Raw genomic sequence first — 20,434 nt, forward strand, 5'->3', positions numbered from 1 at the left:
GACACCCGCCCTGGGGGGTGACTGGAAGGGCAGCTGGGCAGCCGCAGAGCCTCACCCAGGGCACCTGTGGCTGCTTCTCCTCACCCCCACGCCTGGCCCGTGCCCACTGGGCCAGCAGTCCTGCCTCCCTCTCCCCATCGCCCGGGGCCTTCTCCGGAACTCCTTCCTGTTCACTCTGTGAGGCTCTCGGCCTGGTTCCACCAGGAGTGAAGCCCTGACCCCCACACACTCCCTCGGAGGGTCAGACTTCAGGGTTAGGCGGAAGCTTCCGTCCCTCCATCCCTCCCTGGAGGTCACGTCTCTCGTCCCTCATGGCAGCCTGCGCAGTAACTCCATTGGGTCACAAGGGGCTAAGGCCCTGGCAGACGCTCTGAAGATTAACCGCACCCTGACCTCTCTGAGGTACGTGTCCCCTGGTCCCTGCCCCGCCGTCCCCAGAGAGCCCTCTCCTCAGCTGCCACCATGGAAGGGATGGGTTCGAAATGGTGGGTGAGGACTACTGGCTCTCATCCACTGGGTAGCAGGGACCGTGCACCCTAAGCAAGTCTCCCGGTGCCTGAGTGACTCGGCGCATCGCGCCCCAGGGAGGTGCCCCGTGTGGGCGGGGTCCAGGCCGCTGCCAGGCGCCCTCCCTTGCCTCATCACTGATGCGCCTTCCGCCTCTGCAGCCTCCAGGGCAACACGATCAGGGATGATGGCGCCAGGTCCGTGGCTGAGGCCCTGGCCTCCAACAGGACGCTCTCCGTACTGCAGTGAGTGGACACACCTCCTCTCCCTACCCGCTCCCTCCCCCTTCTCCAAGGATTGCTCTGTTTCCTGCTAGGAGAAATAGGTGGGCTGAGTCTTGAGGTGCTTCTGACCCACCTGGATGGCACCTGGGAAAATGATGCCTGCTGCTTTTCCAGAGAACAGGTGTTGGGGGAGTAATTAAAAATGCAACCGCTTACCAACCCAGAAATCCTCCCTGCACACACAGACCCAATACACAATGACACCACTTGCAAGCACTGAGCTGGCTGAGCTGTGCCTCGCAGGCAGAGTGCCCATCAGGCTGCAAGACAGAAAGAAACCACTGCCCCACGGCCCAGCAGACACAGCCTGCCCACTGCATTCAACCTGTCCTCAAGAAGAGGACCTCACAGCACCATTTGTCACACGGTCAATCCTAAATTCCCTAATTGGGGGTAGCCATCTGTGTGCCGTATTTGCCTTCACGCAAAGGGAAAATGAAACTTCTCCCGCCTGTATGACGAGCAGGTACCTGTGCAGCCAGGTGCCCACTGATTCCCCGTCAGGACCTGTCTTCAGTGATAGTCTTTCACAGACAGCCCCGGCTTAAGGCATCTCAAAGGACAGAAGGAGGTGGACTCAGATCTTCTCAAGGAAACACTCTAAGGGGTGGGGTGGGGGCAGGGACCTTTTCCTTTTTGGAGCCAGGGTCTCTTTTTAGCCTCACGGGGAGGGCGTGTCCTACCTGCCCCTAGGATGAGTGTGGGGTCCTCCTGCCCCTTCCCCTCCATCAGACTCAGAAGAGGAAGCAGGTTTTCCAGCACCTCCCTGGGGAGAGGGAGCCGTGAGGAAGGCAGGCTGTTGGGGACAGCCGGACGTGACCGTGAAGTCCACGCTTGGGAGATCGCTGGGCTCTGCTTTTCGGACCCTTATAGAGGAGGCCGCAGCTGCCGGCGCCTCTCAGCCTCCCTTGACATCACATCCATGTACAGCATCACTTGGGCGACCATCCGCACACCCTTCTTGGAGAGCCCTCCCCCGCTGCTGTGACAAACAGGGGGCCCCGGAGCTGCCTCCAACTCTCACCCTGAACCGCAGCCCATTTTGCTAAAGGGCCCCTCTCACCCCCATAGCCTGCAGAAGAACAGCATCGGGCCTGCGGGAGCCCAGCGGATGGCCGGCGCCCTGAAGCACAACAGGAGCCTGAAGGAGCTCGTGTGAGAAACGCGGGAGGGCCGGGGATCCTCAGTGCCCAGCACCACGCCCGCCCATCGCTAGTGGTTGTGAGCATGGACGGCCGCATGGGCGCACGGAGGAGTGGATGGGCGGATGCATGCAGAGGTCGATGTGTGGGTGACTGGAGGGAGGGGGGATGGATGGATGTGTGGGTGACTGGATGGAGGGAGGGAAGGATGGATGTGTGGGTGACTGGAGGGAGGGAGGGATGGATGGATGAGTGGGTGACTGGAGGGAGGGATGGACCGATGGATGTGTGGGTGACTGGAGGGAGGGAGGGATGGATGTGTGGGTGACTGGAGGGAGGGAGGGAGGGAGGGAGGGATGGATGGATGTGTGGATGTGTGGGATGGAGGGAGGGAGGCATGATGGATGTGTGGGTGACTGGAGGGAGGGAGGGATGGATGGATGGATGGATGGAGGGAGGTAGGGAGGGAAGGATGGATGTGTGAGTGACTGGAGGGAGGAAGGCATGGAGAGATGGATGTGGGATGGAGGGAGGGAGGGAGGGAAGGAGGGAGGGAGGCATGATGGATGTGTGGGATGGATGGATGGATGAATGAATGGAGGGAGGGAGAGAGGGAGGGAAGGATGGATGTGTGGGTGACTGGAGGAGGGAGGGATGGAGAGATGGATGTGTGGGTGACTGGAGGTGGGGAGGGAGGGATGGATGATGGACAGACTGTGGGTTCAGGATTGCTGGCTTTGGACTCCAAAGCACTCAATAAAACAGCAAGCCCAGGCTATGTTCCTTAAAGTATCACAAATGCCTCTCACCAAAGGGCTGCTGCTGCCCCTGCCCCTGCCCCTGCCCCTGCCCTGCCCCTCCCCTGCCAGAGTCAGGAGTGCTTTGTCACTTGAACACTGACAGGCAGGCAGCAGGTGGTCACTTCAGAGACTGGGTCAACAAGTCTCAGGCAGGACAAGCTGCACACTGATCACCCTTGAGAAAGCAGGGACAGCCTCCCCTGAGGGCTCCCCTGGGCCCTGATCCCCAGGCCCAGCCCTGCCCAGCTGCCCCAAGAGGCAAACTCACCATGTCTCTTGCAGGTTCTCCAGTAACAGCATAGGCGATGGAGGTGCCAAGGCCCTGGCAGAGGCGCTGAAGGTGAACCAGGGCCTGGAGAGCCTGGAGTGAGTCTGCCTGACCGTGGTGACGGTTCCCCCGGGGTTCTCCATCCAGCACATGGCAGGAGTGGGGCTGGCCCTGGGAACCTCAGAGTGACAAGCTCCAAACTCCCTGCGGGCAGGCGGCAGCCGCTGAAGACAAAGCTGGCCTTTGGGGGTAGGGACCTGGGCTCCCCCTTCTGGGGACACTCTGCTGAGCACTTTCTCGGGGCCGCAGAGCCAACATGCCCCACTCTGAGCCTGTTCAGAGCCCTCTGTGCCAAGGCAGAGGCTAAACGTTGGGGCTTCTCCCACTACACCCACTTGCCTGACTCGGCAGGGGCTAGAAGGTGGGGGGATGGGAAAGGAAGCAGGCATGAGGAGAGGAGCAGAGTCGAGGTGCTTGTCCCCAGGTCCCCCGACTCTGCTGAGCCAGGGCCTGTGGTCCGGGCTGGACAGCCAGGCCAAGGGTGCCCTCCTCTGCCCGCAGCCTGCAGAGCAACTCCATCAGCGACGTGGGAGTGGCAGCACTGACAGAGGCCCTGGGTGCCAACCAGACCCTCCTCCGCCTCAGGTAAGCCCCGCCCTCCCGGCCAGCGTGCCCTCTGACCAGTGCTCTCTCTGCTGAGGCGTCAGGGCTGGGAAGGCAAGGCTGGGGCTGGGAAGCTGCCCTAGGAAATCTGTGGTTGAGGCAGGCTCGGGCCTGGAGCCTGAACCCCATCCCTGTTCCTGCTCCCTCAGGAGGGCAGGGGTCCGCTGCGGCCCTCAGTGCGGCTGCTCTGCGGCTCTCTGCCCATTCGCACGTCCATCAGGTACCCGGCGTGCTCACCTGTTGGCGCCTCTGGGGCACTGTTGTCCTACCTGCTTCCTCCTGGATGTTCCTGCGTGGCCGACGGTCCTGACGTGGGGACACATGACTGGCAGCTGTGGGAGCCTGGCTCACCCAGCCCAGACTGCACAGCAGGCCTGGGGTGCACCAGCCTGGACACCTGGGCCTGCTTCCTGCCAGAGGCCTCACCTGCCCCGGCACAAGCTCAGGGCCTTCTCTCCCCCGCAGCCTGCGTGAGAACTCCATCAGCCCAGAGGGTGCCCAGGCTCTGGCTCACGCGCTCTGCACCAACAGCACCTTGGAGAACCTGGAGTACGTGCCGGGAAGGGGCTAACTCCGCTTCCTAGGGCTAGTGATGCCCGGGGCCTGAACCACCACCGTCCTAACAGGGGCCACCCCAGTGGCCTAGGCTCTCCACACCCTGGCCATGTCACAGGACTGGAGGAGGACCGAGCTGGGAAGGGGTTGTAGACCTAGTGTCTGGTGGCATCCATGACACATGCCCCGGCTCCCATGACGAGTGACACAAGGGGGTGGACGGTGTGCTGCTGAGCCTGCCATAGCCCGGGTGAGGGACAAGCACGTGGGAGGGGCCTCCTGGAGTCAGTGTGGCACCATGCCACTGGGCAGTGAGTGCCCCGGGCAGTTCTGCAGATCCTGGCCGTGCCTGCCCCAGGTTGTTGATGGCTCAGAACAGTGCTCCAGCGCCCGTGCCTGGCTCACCAGAGCTCCACAGCTCGTAACACTGGCACAGACCCCATGTGGCCCTCGGGACGGGGGGAGTGACCTGAACGCCCTGGTGACAGAGGACAGGGGGCTTCCTTCAGGCCAGCTCTCACTCATTTGCCCCACTCCCCCGCAGCCTGACAGCCAACCTGCTCCAGGACCAGGGCGCCCAGGCCATCGCAGTCGCAGTGGGAGGAAACCGTGCCCTCAGGTCTCTGCAGTGAGTCCATGGCCTCACCCTACCCCGTGCCCTTCCACAGAGCCGAGGGCCATATCCACGCACACCAACTCTGTGCAGGCCTGCCTCTGGGCTCCCCCCGACCCTCAAGCTTCAACGGTCTCCGGGGCCCATGCCGTCTGTACAGGCCGCACCCAACCACGTAGCAGGCTGGGCCTCAGGGGTCCCAGGCCTTATGCAAGGGCCACTTAGAGTCACCTTGTGGGTCTGTCCCTGTGGCCACCACGGACCCCTTTCGGACCCCATGTGAGGAGGGCTGCAGGAGTCACCGTCAGACCCTGCTGGGCTCTGCACAGGCCATGCGGTCATGCCTGTCTGTCTGCCCAGCCTGCAGTGGAACTTCATCCAGGCCGGTGCTGCCAGGGCCCTCGGGCAAGCTCTACAGCTCAACAGGAGCCTGACCAGCTTAGAGTAAGTGCCACCCACAGGGCTGCAGGGGCGGGGCGGGCAGGGGGACCTGAGAAGCCAGGGCTGGCCAGGCCAGGCCAGGGCTCAGCCTCCCTGCCCTGAGGTCAGCAGGCATGATCAGGTCCTCGTCAACTTTTTTAAAAAATCCAAGAGGGTCATTAAAATATACTCCACAAAGCATAGCAGTCTACCTATTGGAAGTCTACCATGCACCAGTTTCTAGCATATTCTAAGTCAACAATTGAAAGGAAACCCCATACTTAGCATTCCCTTTCCATTCTTCCCACCCCCCACCATGGCAACCACTAATGGACACTGTCTCCAGGGACACAGCCACATGGTCTCCCGGGACCAGCCACGTTGCAGTGTACTTCCTTCCTTTTTGTGGCTAAACTACATTCTGCCGCACAGACAGACACACAGGTGTTAGTTACCCGTTCACCCTGCCCGTGGACGCTGGGTCCACTCAGGCTGCTCCAGCTTCTAGGACATCCCCTTTCTGGCTGGATCTCCACATGCTTTTCTTCTGCTTGGCTTCTGCCTGAACACTGGGGCTCCCCAGGGTGCCGTCCCAGGCCACCTTCTCCTTAGGGACAACTGGGGACTCCAGTGATGGTCCAGGCCCCAGAAGCCCCTGGAGCTCCATCCCTGGGGACCCCCAGCACTACGGTTTGTCTGCCTCTCTCACCTGCCTGCTTTTGGCTTGCCCCTCACCCCCAACTCCCTGTTCTCCAAGTCCTGCTGATGTTCCCTCCAGGGTCTCACCACCCACCCGGTTCTCTTGATCCCTGTGGCTACCATCTAGACCTGCATCACTCAGCAGTCTCCCACCCAGCCCCCTCCACCCCTTACCCCACACTGCTGGCCAGAGATCTTTGCAAAGCGCCTACTTATCCCTGTCTGGGTGAGATCCTTGAATGGCTGCCTGGTGCTACAGGGGAAGTGCAAGCCTCCTGTGTGGCTCAGAAGGCCCCGAAAAATCAACTTTACACCTCCCAAACCCTGTTTTTTTTTTTTCTTTTAAAGATTTATTTTATTTATTTGAAAGAGTTACAGAGAGAGGTAGAGACAGAGAGCAAGGTCTTCCATCTGATGGTTCACTCCCCAGTTGGCAGCAACAGCTGGAGCTGCACCAACCTGAAGCCAGGAGCCAGGAGCCAGGAGCCAGGAGCCAGGAGCTTCTTCTGGGTCTCCCATGTGCAGGGGCCCAAGGACTTGCGCCATCTTCCACTGTTATCCCAGGCCATAGCAGAGAGCTGGGTCAGAAGTGGAGCAGCCAGGACTAGAATTGGTGACCACATGGGATGCCGGTGCTTCAGGCCGGGCGTTAACACACTGCACCACAGCACCGGCCCCCCAAACCCTGTTCTTAACCACTCGGGGAACTCAGATTTCTGCAGGGCCCTCCTGGGCCTCATCTTTTGGGGGTTGGTTTTGACCAGTTTATCCTGGGCAGTGTTCTGTGACCACTGGGGAGGAGCCCTGCTGGTTTTCCCGGCAGTCTGGCTTGGCCTCTCACGGCTGCTCACTTAATCACGTCTTTCTACCTGCTGCCATGCACACCCCTTGCACAATGCACACTCAAATATTTGTCTACTAAAAGCCAGTGTCCACCACAACTACCCTCATTTTCTGCCCCAAGGCCCTGTGACTTAGAAGGGAGAGGAAGAATAAGTAAATAAATAGAGGTTACAGAATGCTGCTGGCAGCAGTGGCCCAGGGACGGAGGGCTTCAGGTTGTTTCTGGTGGGTTTTGAAAGCCGCACCCTTTTTGGCCCGAACCCTTGCCGACAGTCTCCCTGAGTCCCTTTCCTTGCCTGCCTGCCAAGGTTCCGATTCATGCAGCCCCCAGACACCCTGCATGGAGTCGCACCCCCCAGGGCACGTGTGGGCAGGCAGGCGTGACAAGGGCAGCCGGGAGGGTCCCCAGAGTGACCCTGGGAGCGTGTCTCTGGCTGGCCTGTGTCTAAAGGAACCTGGGAGGCCCACGCTGGGCAGTTCCTGTGGGGGTGCTGGCCTGTGCGCAGGCATGGAACAGCTCCAACTCCGTGTTCAGTCTACAGGAAAACGCCATTGGGGACGAAGGTGCCTCAGCGGTGGCTGGCTCTCTGAAGGTGAACACGGCGCTCACGGCCCTCTAGTAAGTCCCGTCATGCATGGCAGCCCGGGAGGCTGGCCTCTCATGCCAACCCCAAGGAACTGGTGTTTAATTTTTCTAATATTATTATAGGAAATATCAACATTATATTGATAGATTAGCAATCAGGGAATCAAACCCAGAAAGCATTAAGGGTACAGCGATGAGTGTCCCCTCCCTACCTCACGCTTCCCAGGAGACTCACTTCCTTATGTGTAGCCCGCAGATGTCCTGGGCACGGGACCCTGTAGGTGGGAGGTGCATTCCTGGGAGAGATCGTGGGCCAACACTTCTTTGCGCTATTTCTCTCGTCAGCCCTAAGTTAAGGGAGAGTTTGTGGGCCTTGGCAGGCGTGGGGCTGTGGCAAGCACTACTGCACCTCTTCTCAGTCTCCAGGTGGCCTCCATTGGTACCCGGGGGGCCCAGGCACTTGGGGAGGCCCTGGCTGTGAACAGAACCTTGGAGATCCTTGAGTAAGTACTCCTGCCTCCAGACATAGCCTTTGGCTCAAAGGAACCAAGCTGCGGATTCCAAATGAAAAGATGAGGGGAACTGAGCAACTTAATGACTTCCACTTAAGGCCCCAGCGACGGTCCCCATTCGCCTGGAGTCACGGTGGCTTTCCCTTCTCTTGCCAAGTTCCTGCTCTCGGGGGTGGCCTTGCCCCGCTGAGGGGACTCCCGGGCAGGGAGGGAGGCTTTGTGAGGCTCTCAGGTGTGGCTCTCCAGGGTTTATGGCACAGAGTTGGACCAGGGACCTGCAGGGTGCAAGCACTGCCTCTCCTGTTTCGGCTCAGCTTCTCCTTTTTTTGGAAGAGAAGAGGAGGAGGGGGCTCCCACAGAGTGCCAACTGCACCCAGCCTTCAAAGTCCCGACACCCCGCATCCAACTCTGCAGCCACCGGGGAGTGAGGACGGAGCAATCCTCACCTCCTGGCATTGCTGGAGCCCAAGTAACCCATCACCCTTCCAAAGAGGCAGCGATGACCCCTCTCGGCCTGGCCCCGAGCCTCAGGTCCCCTGTCTTTCCTTGCAGCCTAAGAGGGAATGCCATCGGGGTGGCTGGAGCCAAAGCCCTGGCAAAGGCCTTGAAGGTAAACTCAAGCCTCCGGAGACTCAAGTAAGTGGCCTCAGCGACTGCCCGCGTGCATCCCAGGGCAGCAGATGCCCCTGCTGCTCTTCCCGTGGGATGCCACGCTAGGAGCACCCAGGACTGCTCTGTCAGGTGCACGTGCTGCAGCTGACGGGCTGAACTCCCAAGTCAGCCACTTCACAATGGCACTGACGATCCCCGGTGGGATGGCTGTGGTGGTGCCTGCGGACAAGTCAGCCAGCAGAGCCCGCCCCTCGGCGGCCCCCAGGACACGCAGCAGCGTGGCCTCCTGTGGGGCTGGACTGTCCCAGCGCTCACCGGGCCATCTGTTCTCTGCCTAGCCTGCAAGAGAACTCCCTGGGCATGGACGGGGCGATCTGTGTGGCCACGGCGCTGTCCGGAAACCACGGGCTGCAGCACATCAAGTGAGTAGGCTCAGCAGGACCACCCCTCCCCTGCCGCTCCTGCTCACCCCTCCTTAGGACTGCTCTGCGGAGTTCAGCTCACGATCGGGGCAGCCTGAGCCTCGCCCGGGAGAGGGCTCCTGGAAGCACAAAGCTTCCGTGGGGAGTTCTGCGTTTTCTGCTGAGAACCTGGAGGCACCCAGCCCGGCCTTGCCCCTTCTCTTCCAGTCTACAGGGAAACCAGATCGGGGAATCTGGTGCCAGGATGATCTCAGAGGCTATAAAGACAAACGCTCCCACGTGCACGGTGGACATGTGACCAGAACAAGTTCCCAGTGGACCGGGCAGGACAAGCAGAGACCAAGACCACACCCCAGGTGCCTTCCTGTCACTTGGGAATGACCTGTCCCAGCCCGAGGCCTGGTCTCCCGTGCAAGGGAAGGAGAGGTGCTACCACAGGGGTTCCCGAGCCCCTCTCCCGGCCCAGGGTCAGTCCAGGCAGGGCGGGTGTGTCTGCCTCAGAGGGCCGGGGCTGCCAGCAAGGCACACAGGGGGCCCAGAAGTGCTGTACTGTAAGAAGCTGGTTCTAGCGGTTCTAGCGGATTTATACCTCGACATTTCATTTGCCCCCGACTTAAGGTCATCACTGCCCTTTCCCATTCATCCGGTCCAAATCAGCCTCACGCTGAAATGCGCAGCAGTCCTCAGGTGTGTTGAGCCCGCCAGTTTGCAGGGGTGACACAGGGGCCCCTCTTTCTTTGCTCAAGAGGAAAGGGGGTTTTAGAGGTGTGATCCTTAGAGTACGAGAAAGCCATGAAGACAAGTGCAAGGCCCTATTCCGGGAGCCTGGAGACACAGGCGGGCGCCTGCAAGGGTTCTGCCACTCTGCATCCATTACAAAACCTCCCCGGCACAAGGGCAAGGCCCCACGTGCCATCTGGAGTCTGCAACACTGGTGACCCACTGTCGGTGCCACTGAGTTACTAAGACATTTTGCATCAGGCTTCCCAACCATCATGCCCCGCCCCAGCTTCCCAACCACCGCGACCCAGCTTCCCGAACCACGGCCCAGCTTCCCGAACCACCACGCCCCAGCTTCCCGAACCATGTCCCAGCTTCCCGAACCACGCCCCAGTTTCCTGAAGCACCATGCCCCAGCTTCCTACGCTGACAAGCGAGCTGGGCTTCTGCCTAGAGTAAACACCCATGGCTGGCTCAGATTGAAATTGGAGAAAAAAAGTCCAAGTGGGGACATCACAGATCTCAACAACTGAACAACCAAGGACAATGCTTATGAATGCCACACTGCCACTGTCACTTTCAAATTCAAAAGGGAAGCACTGCTGTCCCAAATATCTCTTTAAAAGTGGTATTTACACAAGAATCCATGGACACCAAGACCATGAAAACCTGCTGGGGAAAAAGACTGCAAAGGCTCAGAACATCACTCCACAAAGGCGAAGCCCTTCAGCAAAGGTGACAACACACCTTAGCCAGCTGGAACCCAGCACGCGGCACCTTCACAGCAACCAAGCTTCACACGGCCAACCAACCACAGGACAGACAGCACGCGCCCCCGACGGAGTGCTCCAGGACACGTCACTGATGCCCTGTTCTTGCCAAAAACGTTTACTGAACCTCATCAAGAAAGAACAAGTACACAAACTCCAAAATGAGCGGCATTCCGCAGAGCGGACCCGACCTCTCCAAAAATGTCAGTGCCAAGAAAAACACAATAGGCTGGGCCGGGCTTTGACTGGGCCCCGGACAGGAGGGAAAAATCTGTTATAAAGAACGTGATGTGGCCGGCACCGTGGCTCACTAGGCTAATCCTCCACCTTGCGGCACTGGCATACCGGGTTCTAGTCCCAGTTGGGGCGCCGGATTCTGTCTCGGTTGCCCCTCTTCCAGGCCAGCTCTCTGCTGTGGCCAGGGAGTGCAGTGGAGGATGGCCCAAGTGCTTGGGCCCTGCACCCCATGGGAGACCAGGAGAAGTACCTGGCTCCTGCCATCGGATCAGTGCAATGCGCCGGCCACAGCGCGCCAGCCATGGCGGCCATTGGAGGGTGAACCAACGGCAAAGGAAGACCTTTCTGTCTCTCTCACTGTCCACTCTGTCAAAAAATAAAAATAAAAAAAATTTAAAAAAAAAGAACGTGATGTGGAAACCGCAGACACTTGAATGAGGGCCTTCTAGGCTTCCAGGTGCATCTGAAAGACGCGTCTGCTGGCCGTAGGATTCCCGACAGCCTTTTGCTCAGTACTGGGGCGCTGCGGCTTGGCTGCCTTCTGTCTGCCGTGATGGCCGGGCCCTGGAGAAGGCTCAGAGGGGTGACAATGCCTGAGGGCCTCTGAGAGTGGCTGCCGCTGCCACTTCCCACCTCACTGGATGGCCAAGGACAGGGACGCACAGGGCCCGGCTCCACCGGCGCAGGCAGGACCAAAGGCGGATCTGGAGTGGAAGCAGCGATCAGTAACTGGTACGCGCTGATTGGGGGTTTGTCTTCACATGGAGTTCCACTGTCACAGGGTCACTGATACCTTCTTCCACAGCATCTAAACTGCTGTTCATCCCATCTAACCCGCGTCCTGTTTCAGCGTTCTCCTAAGTCTCTCCGAGTTTTGTCCGAGACCTTTTCGCTCTCCTTCCCATGCTCGTTCCTCCACTAACAGCTGTGGCTGTCAGAGGCTTTGTTTGGGGCCGGCGCTGTGGCGTAGTGGCGTAGTGAGTAAAGCCGCCACCTACAGATCCATTTTCCCATATGGGTGCAGGTTCAAGTCCCAGCTGCTCCACTTCTGATCCAACTCTGTTATGGCCTCAGAAAGCAGCAGAAAATGGCCCAAGTGCTTGGGCCCCTGCACCCATGTGGGAGACCCAGAAGAGGCTCCTGGCACCTGCCTTTGCATGCGCCCAGCTTCAGCTGTTGTGGCCATTTGGGGAATGAACCAACAGATGGAAGACCTCTCTCTCTCTGTAACTGCCTTTCTTTTTTTTTTTTTTTTTTTTTTTTTATTTATTTATTTTTTTTTGACAGGCAGAGTGGACAGTGAGAGAGAGAGACAGAGAGAAAGGTCTTCCTTTTGCCGTTGGTTCACCCTCCAATGGCCGCCGCGGCCAGCGCGCTGCGGCCGGCGCACCGCGCTGATCCGATGGCAGGAGCCAGGAGCCAGGTGCTTTTTCCTGGTCTCCCATGGGGTGCAGGGCCCAAGCACCTGGGCCATCCTCCACTGCACTCCCTGGCCACAGCAGAAGGCTGGCCTGGAAGAGGGGCAACCGGGACAGAATCCGGCGCCCCGACCGGGACTAGAACCCGGTGTGCCGGCGCCGCTAGGCGGAGGATTAGCCTAGTGAGCCGCGGCGCCGGCCTGTGTAACTGCCTTTCAAATAAATAAATCTTAAAAAAGGATTTGTCTGAATCTTGGACCTGTTTCTCCCTTTTTCTTCTTATATCTAGTAATTTTTATTAAGTTTTTTTTTGTTTTGTTTTTTTGAGAGGTAGACAGACAGACATAGAGATAGAAACACAGTGAGAGATGTCCCATCTGCTGGTCGCTCCTCCATGCCTGTAATGGGCAGAGTTGGGCCAGGCTGAAGCTGGGAGCTCGATCCAGGGCTTTCCTGTGGGTGGCAGGGACCCAGCTACTTCCGCCATTATGGCCGCCTCCCAGGGTGTGCAAGAGCAGGAAGTTGGAGCCTCGGTCGGAGCTGGGAATCATATCCAGGTATTCCAATGTGGAATGCAGACACTAAACACTGACCCTATACCTAGAACTTTCTGACTGGAAACCAGACATTGGGCATATTAACTTGTTGGGAACAATTTCTGTATTCCTTAAAATATCCTTGGGTTTTGTTCTGGGACGTGATTACTTAAACTTTTTGTTCCTTTCCACCTTTCAGTGTTGCTAGGCAGACCTCGCCACTGAGGCCCTCTGTTTTCTGCATGCTCTACGTGCTGCCCACACACTGCAGGGTTTGCCCGATCTGGCTGTGGGGACACCAACTATGCTGGCCCTCTGTGAGCCTGGGGACAGTTCTGCCTGTTCCTTTTTGGTGTTCCTTCCCTGGTTCTGGGTGGTTTCCTCACACACCTGCTGCAAGGGTCCTTCTGCGGGTCAAGAACCCTGCGCAGCTCTGCTCTCTGTTGCTCCGTCCTCTGAACACCAGCCACCGTGGCCTCCTGATTTCCAGTTTCAACTCCTGCAACTTCTCCCTGCCCCACATTGTGTGCTACGATCCCTCCAGCTGGGCTCACGGCATCTGCTTCCCCTCTCAGGGATCACTGTCCTTGCAACCTGTAGCCTAAACGCTGCAATGCCACTGCTTCACGCATTCTGTCCAGGTAGGAGGGCATGGCCAGAAGTAGAGGTGTGTACTGCATTAAGCTCTCTGAGTGTGGGGTTTGGCGCTGTGGCATAGCAGGTAAAGCCACCGCCTGCAGTGCCGGCACCCCATATGGGAGCCGGTTCAAGACCCGGCTACTCCGCTTCCTGTCAAGCTCTCTGCTATGACCTGGGAAAGCAGTAGAAGATGGCCCAAGTCCTTGGGCCCCTGTACCTGCTGGGAGACCCAGAGGAAGTTCCTGGCTCCTGGCTTCAGATCAGAGCAGCTCTGGCCGTTGTGGCCAATTGGGGAGTGAACTAGCAGATGGAAGACCTCTTTGTCTCTCCCTCTTCCTCTCCCTCTCCTCTCTCTGTATAACTCTTTCAAGTAAATAAATAAATCTTTAAAAAAAATTTATTTGAGTGTGATAATTATTCTATGGTATGGTGGGTCATTAATCACATCATACTCTGAAATTGTTCAAAAAGCATATATATATATATATATATACATGCTTGTGCACGGGAAACATGGTGAGATGTTGGTAACTGGTGATCTAGGTTAAAAGTATTTGGCTGTGGGGCCAGCGCTGTGGCAAAGCCACTGCCTGCAGTGCCAGCATCCCATATGGGCGCTGGCTCGAGTCCCAGCTGCTCCACTTCCAATCCAGCTCTCTGCTATGGCCTGGGAAAGCAGTAGAAAATGGCCCAAGTCCTTAGGCTTCTGCACCCACATGGGAAGACCTGGAGGAAGCCTCTGGCTCCTGGCTTCAGGTCGGCACAGCTCCGGCCCTTGCGGCCAACTGGGAAGTAAAAACAGCAGATGGGGGCTGGCGCTGTAGCTCACTTGGTTAATCCTCTGCCTGCAGCACTGGCGTCCCATACAGGCGCTGGGTTCTGGTCCTGGATGCTCCTCTTCCAGTCCAGCTCTCTGCTGTGGCCCGGGAAGGCAGTGGAGGATGGCCCAAGTGCTTGGGCCCTGCACCCGCATGGGAGACCAGGAGGAAGCACCTGGCTCCTGACTTCGGATCGGTGTAGCTCCAGCCACAGCAGCCATTTGTGGGGTGAACCAACGTAAGGAAGACCTTTCTCTGTCTCTCAGTGTCTAACTCTGTCAAAAGAAAAAAAGAAAGGCCGGCGCCGTGGCTCACTAGGCTAATCCTCCGCCTTGCGGCGCCGGCACACCGGGTTCTAGTCCGGTTGCCCCTCTTCCAGGCCAGCTCTCTGCTGTGGCCAGGGAGTGCAGTGGAGGATGGCCCAAGTACTTGGGCCCTGCACCCCATGGGAGACCAGGGTAAGCACCTGGCTCCTGCCATCGGATCAGTGCCGTGTGCCAGCCGCAGCGCGCCAGCCGCGGCGGCCATTGGAGGGTGAACCAATGGCAAAGGAAGACTTTTCTCTCTGTCTCTCTCTCTCACTGTGCACTCTGCCTGTCAAAAAAAAAAAAAAAATAATAAAAAAATAAAATAAAGAAAAAAAGAAAACAACAGCAGATGGAAGACCTCTCTCTCGCCCTCTCTGTCTCTCCTTTTGTGTGTAACTTTCAAATAAATAAATCCTTTTTTTTTTTTTTTTTTTTTGACAGGTAGAGTTACAGACAGTTAAAGAGAGAGACAGAGAGAAAGGTCTTCCCTCCGTCGGTTCACTCCCTAAATGGCCGTCATGGCTGGCGCTGCACCAATCCAAAGCCAGGAAGCAGGAGCTTCCTCCTGGTCTCCCACTTGGTGCAGGGGCTCAAGGGCTTGGGCCATCTTCTACTGCCCTCCTGGGCCACAGCAGAGAGCTGGACTGGGAGAGGAGCAACTGGACTAGAACCCAGTGCCTATATGGGAAGCTGGTGCCTCAGGCAGAGGATTAACCAAGTGAGCCATGGCGCCGGCCCCAAATAAATAAATCTTAAAAAAAAAAAAAAAAAAAAAAAAAGACAGTATTTGGCTGTACAACTTTACAAAAAGTTTGAAGTCTTGGGGCTGGCACTGTGCCACAGCAGGTTAAGCTATAGTCTGTAATGCCAGCATCCCACATGGGTGCCAGTTGGAGTCCCAGCTGCTCCACTTCCTATCCAGCTCCCTGCTAATGCACCTGAGAAAGCAGCAGAAGATGTTCCAAGTCCTTGGGCCCCTGCACCCACGCGGGAGACCATGAAGAAGCTCCTGGCTCCTGCCTGGTCCAGCCCCAGCCGTTGCGGCCATTTGGGGAGTGAACCAGCAGACAGATTTCTTTCTCTCTGTCGAAAGACAGAAAGAAAGACAGAAAGAAAGACAGAAAGAAAGACAGAAAGACAGACAGAAAGAAAGACAGACAGACAGAAAGACAGACAGACAGAAAGACAGACAGAAAGACAAAGGAAGGAAGGAAGGAAGGAAGGAAGGAAGGAAGGAAGGAAGGAAGGAAGGAAGGAAGGAAGGAAGGAAGGAAGGAAGGAAGGAAGGAAGGAAGAAAACAAACTAGTAAGTTTGCGGTTTTCAAAATAAAATGTTAGGGGAAAAAGCATGTGACATCTGCAATGTTCTCACTGCCTCGAATGAAAAGCCCACTACACAACTGCAGCACTCGCTCCACCCACTCCCAGTTTTTCTTTTCCCAACTCAGGTTGGTGAAAACCCAACTACCATTTGTCAAGCTGTTTGCCGCAGGGCAGGCTAACGAGCGTCACCGGATGTCACGCCCAGGAGCCCTATGCTGCAAACCCAAAGCCTGTTGGGAAACGTTCTCAGCCTTCACACTGCAGCCCGAGAGCCAACCCTACAATTTCAGCTCCCAGGGAGACACCCAGCTTCCCTGGGTCTCTGGAACCATCACTCACTTTAACGAGTGCTTCCAGGGGCAGGCACTGTGGCGTAGCCGGTTAACCCAGACTATGATGCTGGTATCCTGTATGGGCGCTGGTTCCAGTGCTGGCTGCTCCACTCCTGATCCAGCTCCCTGCTAATATGCCTGGGAAAGCAGCGGAAGACAGCCCATGTTCTTGAGCCCCTGACACCCACATGTGAGACCTGGAAGAAGCTCCTGGCTCCTGGCTTCAGCCTGGCCCAGTCCTGGCCATTGCAGCCATTTGAAGAGCAAACCAGCAGATGGAAGATTCTGTGGATCTCTCTCCTGTCTCTGTAACTCTGACCTTCAAATAAATAAATAAATAAATCTTTAAAAAAAGATCTAGACACAGGCAGGAACTGTTCACCTGCTGCCGACCAGAGGGGCTTCCCTGTGCCTTCTGGTGGCCTCCCTCAAGCCAACACAACCGCTTTGGGCTTTATCTGAAACAGACACCACCGGAAAACAGGTGTCAAAGACCAGGAAATCCACTGCAGCTTCCCCAACCAAACAGTAGCACCCTCCCCACTGCTGACCTGACTCCGCTGTGTTTCAATCCACAGGGCAAGTTTAAGCAGCAGGACTCTTTGTGTCATCAATTCCTGTCTCTCACAGATCCAAGCTCACTCCACCAATGAGTTACCTTCAGGTAAAAATTCATGAAGTTTTTCTCTCAACAAACGAAAAACCCAAGCCAGGGCCCTGAGCCCCTCCAGCAAGCTCCTGGCTCCACCCTTCCCCCAGCTCGGCCCTCAGCCCCTCTGAACAGGTCACACCTCGTGTGCGGACTTCAAACCACGACCTCTCTTCAGCCCATCACTCGCCGTCTGGCTTGTCCTGGCTGAGCTCATCTCCAGCAAGGCCTGCTGTCCGCCCTGGCTCCATACCATGATTGTCCTGAATCCTTCTACCTTCAACACATTCTGAAAAACGAAGCACGCTGTTTTCCCAAACACGCAAGTTTACCCCCATTAGGATGTGGCTCCTTGTGGACTTTTCTCTCTAAGCACAACAGCTTCTCACCGCCTGTCCTGACCCACGCACTCTGCCGGAGAACCACCCACACAAATGCCTCTTCAGCCTGAATCTCAAGCTCCTACCCTTTTCCTATTTCTTTTTTTTTGGACAGGCAGAGTGGACAGTGAGAGAGAGAGACACAGAGAGAAAGGTCTTCCTTTACCATTGGTTCACCCTCCAATGGCCACTGCAGCTGGTACGCTGTGGCTGGTGCACCACACTGATCCGAAGCCAGGAGCCAGGTGCTTCTCCTGGTCTCCCATGCGGGTGCAGGGCCCAAGTACTTGGGCCATCCTCCACTGCACTCTCGGGCCATAGCAGAGAACTGGCCTGGAAGAGGGGCAACCGGGACAGAATCCGGCGCCCCAACCGGGACTAGAACCCGGTGTGCCTGCGCCACAGGGGGAGGATTAGCCTATTGAGCCACGGCGCCGGCCCCTATTTCTCTTCTTATAAATTTATTTTCATCAAAGCAACATTTTAAAAATCCAAAGTATTCCAAAGCTCACAAGGCAAAGATGCAGCTTGTTTTCCTAAATGCCCCTACTCCAAAAATCAAATATTCTACACCTTATTTCTTGTTTTATCATTTTTACAGATTACTATTGACTTTCCCTTATGCAAATAAGGATTTAACATCTGTATATCACTCTATATCCTTTTCTGCTTCTCCATCCTTCCAACATAGCTGTAGCATGTTTTCTGGTGAAATCATTAGTGTTTATTAGTACTGATCACTGCTGAGTTATCTTTTATATAATTGCTGTTCCTGTAGAACTAACAGGTGTGTACTGGTCTCCCCTCTGCCCTCCAGTCCCCTGAGGTGGTACACACACCTGCTGGCACGCCTGGAGCCAAACAGCACGGAGCTGGGGAGCCTTCCCAGGTAAACAGTGGGCTTCCACTAAACCTTGGATTTCTAGTAAGGTCCCTCAGAGCCAGCCAGATTTATCTGGCTGCCTAAGATATGGAGGGCCTGGGGGGCATCCCACGCCTTCAGCCAATCTCTGCCTTCAACCCAAGCCTGCCCCTACTCTCCACAGCACCTGGCTTCTGGCTATTGTCTCTCCAGGCTGGGCAGGAAGAGTTCCTGTCCTCTGGGGAGCCCTGGGTCTCGGTCTCCTCAGCACTAACTCCTCCCCGTCTCGATCTCATCCATTCTAGCCTCCACACTGGCTTTTCTTACTCTTGTGGGTTTATCCAGCCCTTTGGAATTGATGCAGCAAGGACAAAACGCCTCAGGTCCACGCTGACCTCTGACCTACACAACAGCAAGCAGGCCCCGATTTCTCTGCGCTAATGCAGCCCCACCCTGCCTTGACCAGCCCGCCCCACCTGGCCTGCTGGACACACCACTGTGTGAAAAGTCCAGCCCTCAGCCTGAGCTCTCCCCACTCCTCCAAGCTCTCTCCCTCCAGCTCAGCCCGAGTCCAGCCCCAGCCCCAGCCCCAGTCTCAGCCCAAACCCCTCCAGCTCACACTGTGATCTCGCAGGACCTCTGGAACGAGCCCAAGCGCTCCCTCTGTCTTGGCAGCCCAGCTTTAGCTCAGACCCCCAAGACTTGACTTACAGACAAGAGGGGTTTATCACATACAAAGCGGTGGGAAGGGGCTCGCTCTGCGAGCGTTCATCCGGGAGCGAGACCCCCCACCCGGCTTTATTCTGAATGAACCTGTCTGGCTGTGGCTTCGTGCTCTGTCTCTATTTTCCTGCCGAGAATTTCTTCTCACACTCTCATTTTAGTGGAATTTTAGGAGAAGGCAGAGATAAATCAATGTATTCGATCCCCCAGGTTAAACAGGACGCCTCCCCTGCCTGTCCCTTTCAGTACCTCCAAGTGAGCACCAGGCAATGCCGCCCTGGTGTCTGCCGGATGCCGTCAGCATGCCGCGCTCCACCCCGCCCTGTCGGCTCTTCCTCCTGTAACTCCTGTGAAGACACCTGAACTGGACCCCTCCTGCAGACTCCCTTCTCCTCTGCGGTGCACCTCCCACAGAATCCCGGGTACCCCGTTCCCCACGTGCATCCAGCTCTCTCCACCAGCACCACGAGCTCTTCTGCTACACACAGACGGCTCCCGGCCCGCCCCGCCGCCTCTTCCATCTGCCCTCCCAGTTTTTTCCAGAGCAATTCTTCTGAAGTTTCTGATCTCTGGGGACTGCTATCTGCCTACAGGTCAGAATCCAACAAACTCTTTAGCACAAAAAAGGCGTTCCTTGTCACCCACTCACTGCTTACTCCGCCCCTCAGGCTCACCAGGACACCACCAGGGGCTGGGCCCTTTGGTGGCTCTGAGACTCAGCACATTCAAGCCCACCAGATCCCTCAAATGTGACTTTCACAGACATCTTCCTCAACTCTTTCAGACACGCAGAGCTGCCCCTAACACCAAGTTCCCCTGACACCTCACAGCACTGTACTATAATGTCCAATCCTCTTTCTAGGCCGTCAGCTGGTCAAGTCCAAAGTTCATCTTTGAGTTCTCCAGTAGCTACTAAATACAGCAGGGCTCAATAATTGCTGACCAGAAAAAGTAAGCACCAGGAAGCACATCTGTAGCAAAATGATCCCCTCACCGAGGTCCTGAGAGACTGCAGTTCCTAAAACTCCTACTTTCTAATCACTTCTTCTCAGCTCCACATATTCATTCTTGGAAACAAGCCACAGTCCCTCTGAATTACTTAAATGTCTCAATCAGAACGTGATCTCACTGAGCAGTCCTGAGGACTCCCTCTCTGCTGCTGTTTTACACTCGTCAATGACCACGTGCCTTCAAGCGCCTCGACTGGACAAGTCTTCTGTCTGCGGTCATGGACGTGCCAGAGCCCAGCCGGCCCACACTGTCCCAATCAGAGCCCAGCAGAAAGGAGAATTCGTATGCACCCAGAAAGGACTTCTCTCTGGTGAGGAGGTAGACTTTCAGCTCCCTTCCAACCCAGGGAGTCCTGGATTCTGGCACCTGGAGTCCCCTGGGTCCACACAACAGCTGTGCTATCTGCACTGTGTTTTGTTTACCAAATGGACACAGCTTCCTCTCACTGATGCTAGTTTAAAATGTCAATGGAAGAGCACCTGTATTTCTTCTTCCACCCCAGCTAAAAGGGAAGCAGTCTTCAGATTTTCTTGATTTTGCTCTTGATAGATACCACTAATAAAAATTGAGGACTTGAAAATTTTTCCTTTGTATTTTTTATCAATATACTTTTTGACAGGTAGAGTGGACAGTGAGAGAGAGAAAGGTCTTCCTTTGCCGTTGGTTCACCCTCCAATGGCCGCCACGGCCAGCGCACTGCGGCCGGTGCACCGCGCTGATCCGATGGCAGGAGCCAGGTGCTTCTCCTGGTCTCCCATGGGGTGCAGGGCCCAAGCACCTGG

The 20,434-nt window shown here is 56.6% G+C and overlaps 1 protein-coding gene across 3 annotated transcripts in view; it reads left to right on the forward strand.

Moving 5' to 3' along the window:
- The window catches only part of NLRC3 (NLR family CARD domain containing 3), a 36,187-nt gene extending 18,692 nt beyond the window's left edge, over positions 1-17,495 (forward strand). Inside the window, exons 7-20 of one of the 3 annotated variants that reach the window (XR_011384449.1) lie at positions 319-402; positions 669-752; positions 1,863-1,946; positions 3,016-3,099; positions 3,563-3,646; positions 4,130-4,213; positions 4,764-4,847; positions 5,193-5,276; positions 7,330-7,413; positions 7,800-7,883; positions 8,445-8,502; positions 8,843-8,926; positions 9,134-11,385; positions 16,606-17,495. Coding sequence is in view for 2 of the 3 variants with exons in the window: in XM_070063987.1 (XP_069920088.1) it covers positions 319-402; positions 669-752; positions 1,863-1,946; positions 3,016-3,099; positions 3,563-3,646; positions 4,130-4,213; positions 4,764-4,847; positions 5,193-5,276; positions 7,330-7,413; positions 7,800-7,883; positions 8,445-8,502; positions 8,843-8,926; positions 9,134-9,307 (1,156 nt within the window). In the remaining variant the exon portion in view is untranslated. Of the gene's footprint in view, positions 1-318; positions 403-668; positions 753-1,862; positions 1,947-3,015; positions 3,100-3,562; positions 3,647-4,129; positions 4,214-4,763; positions 4,848-5,192; positions 5,277-7,329; positions 7,414-7,799; positions 7,884-8,444; positions 8,529-8,842; positions 8,927-9,133; positions 11,893-16,605 lie in introns of those variants that run through there. The other 2 variants (XM_070063988.1, XM_070063987.1) reach the window with 2 other exon arrangements.
- Positions 17,496-20,434: the final 2,939 nt, after the last annotated feature.

The sequence above is a fragment of the Oryctolagus cuniculus genome, chromosome 19 (genome assembly GCF_964237555.1).
Source record: "Oryctolagus cuniculus chromosome 19, mOryCun1.1, whole genome shotgun sequence".
Taxonomy (NCBI): domain Eukaryota; kingdom Metazoa; phylum Chordata; class Mammalia; order Lagomorpha; family Leporidae; genus Oryctolagus; species Oryctolagus cuniculus.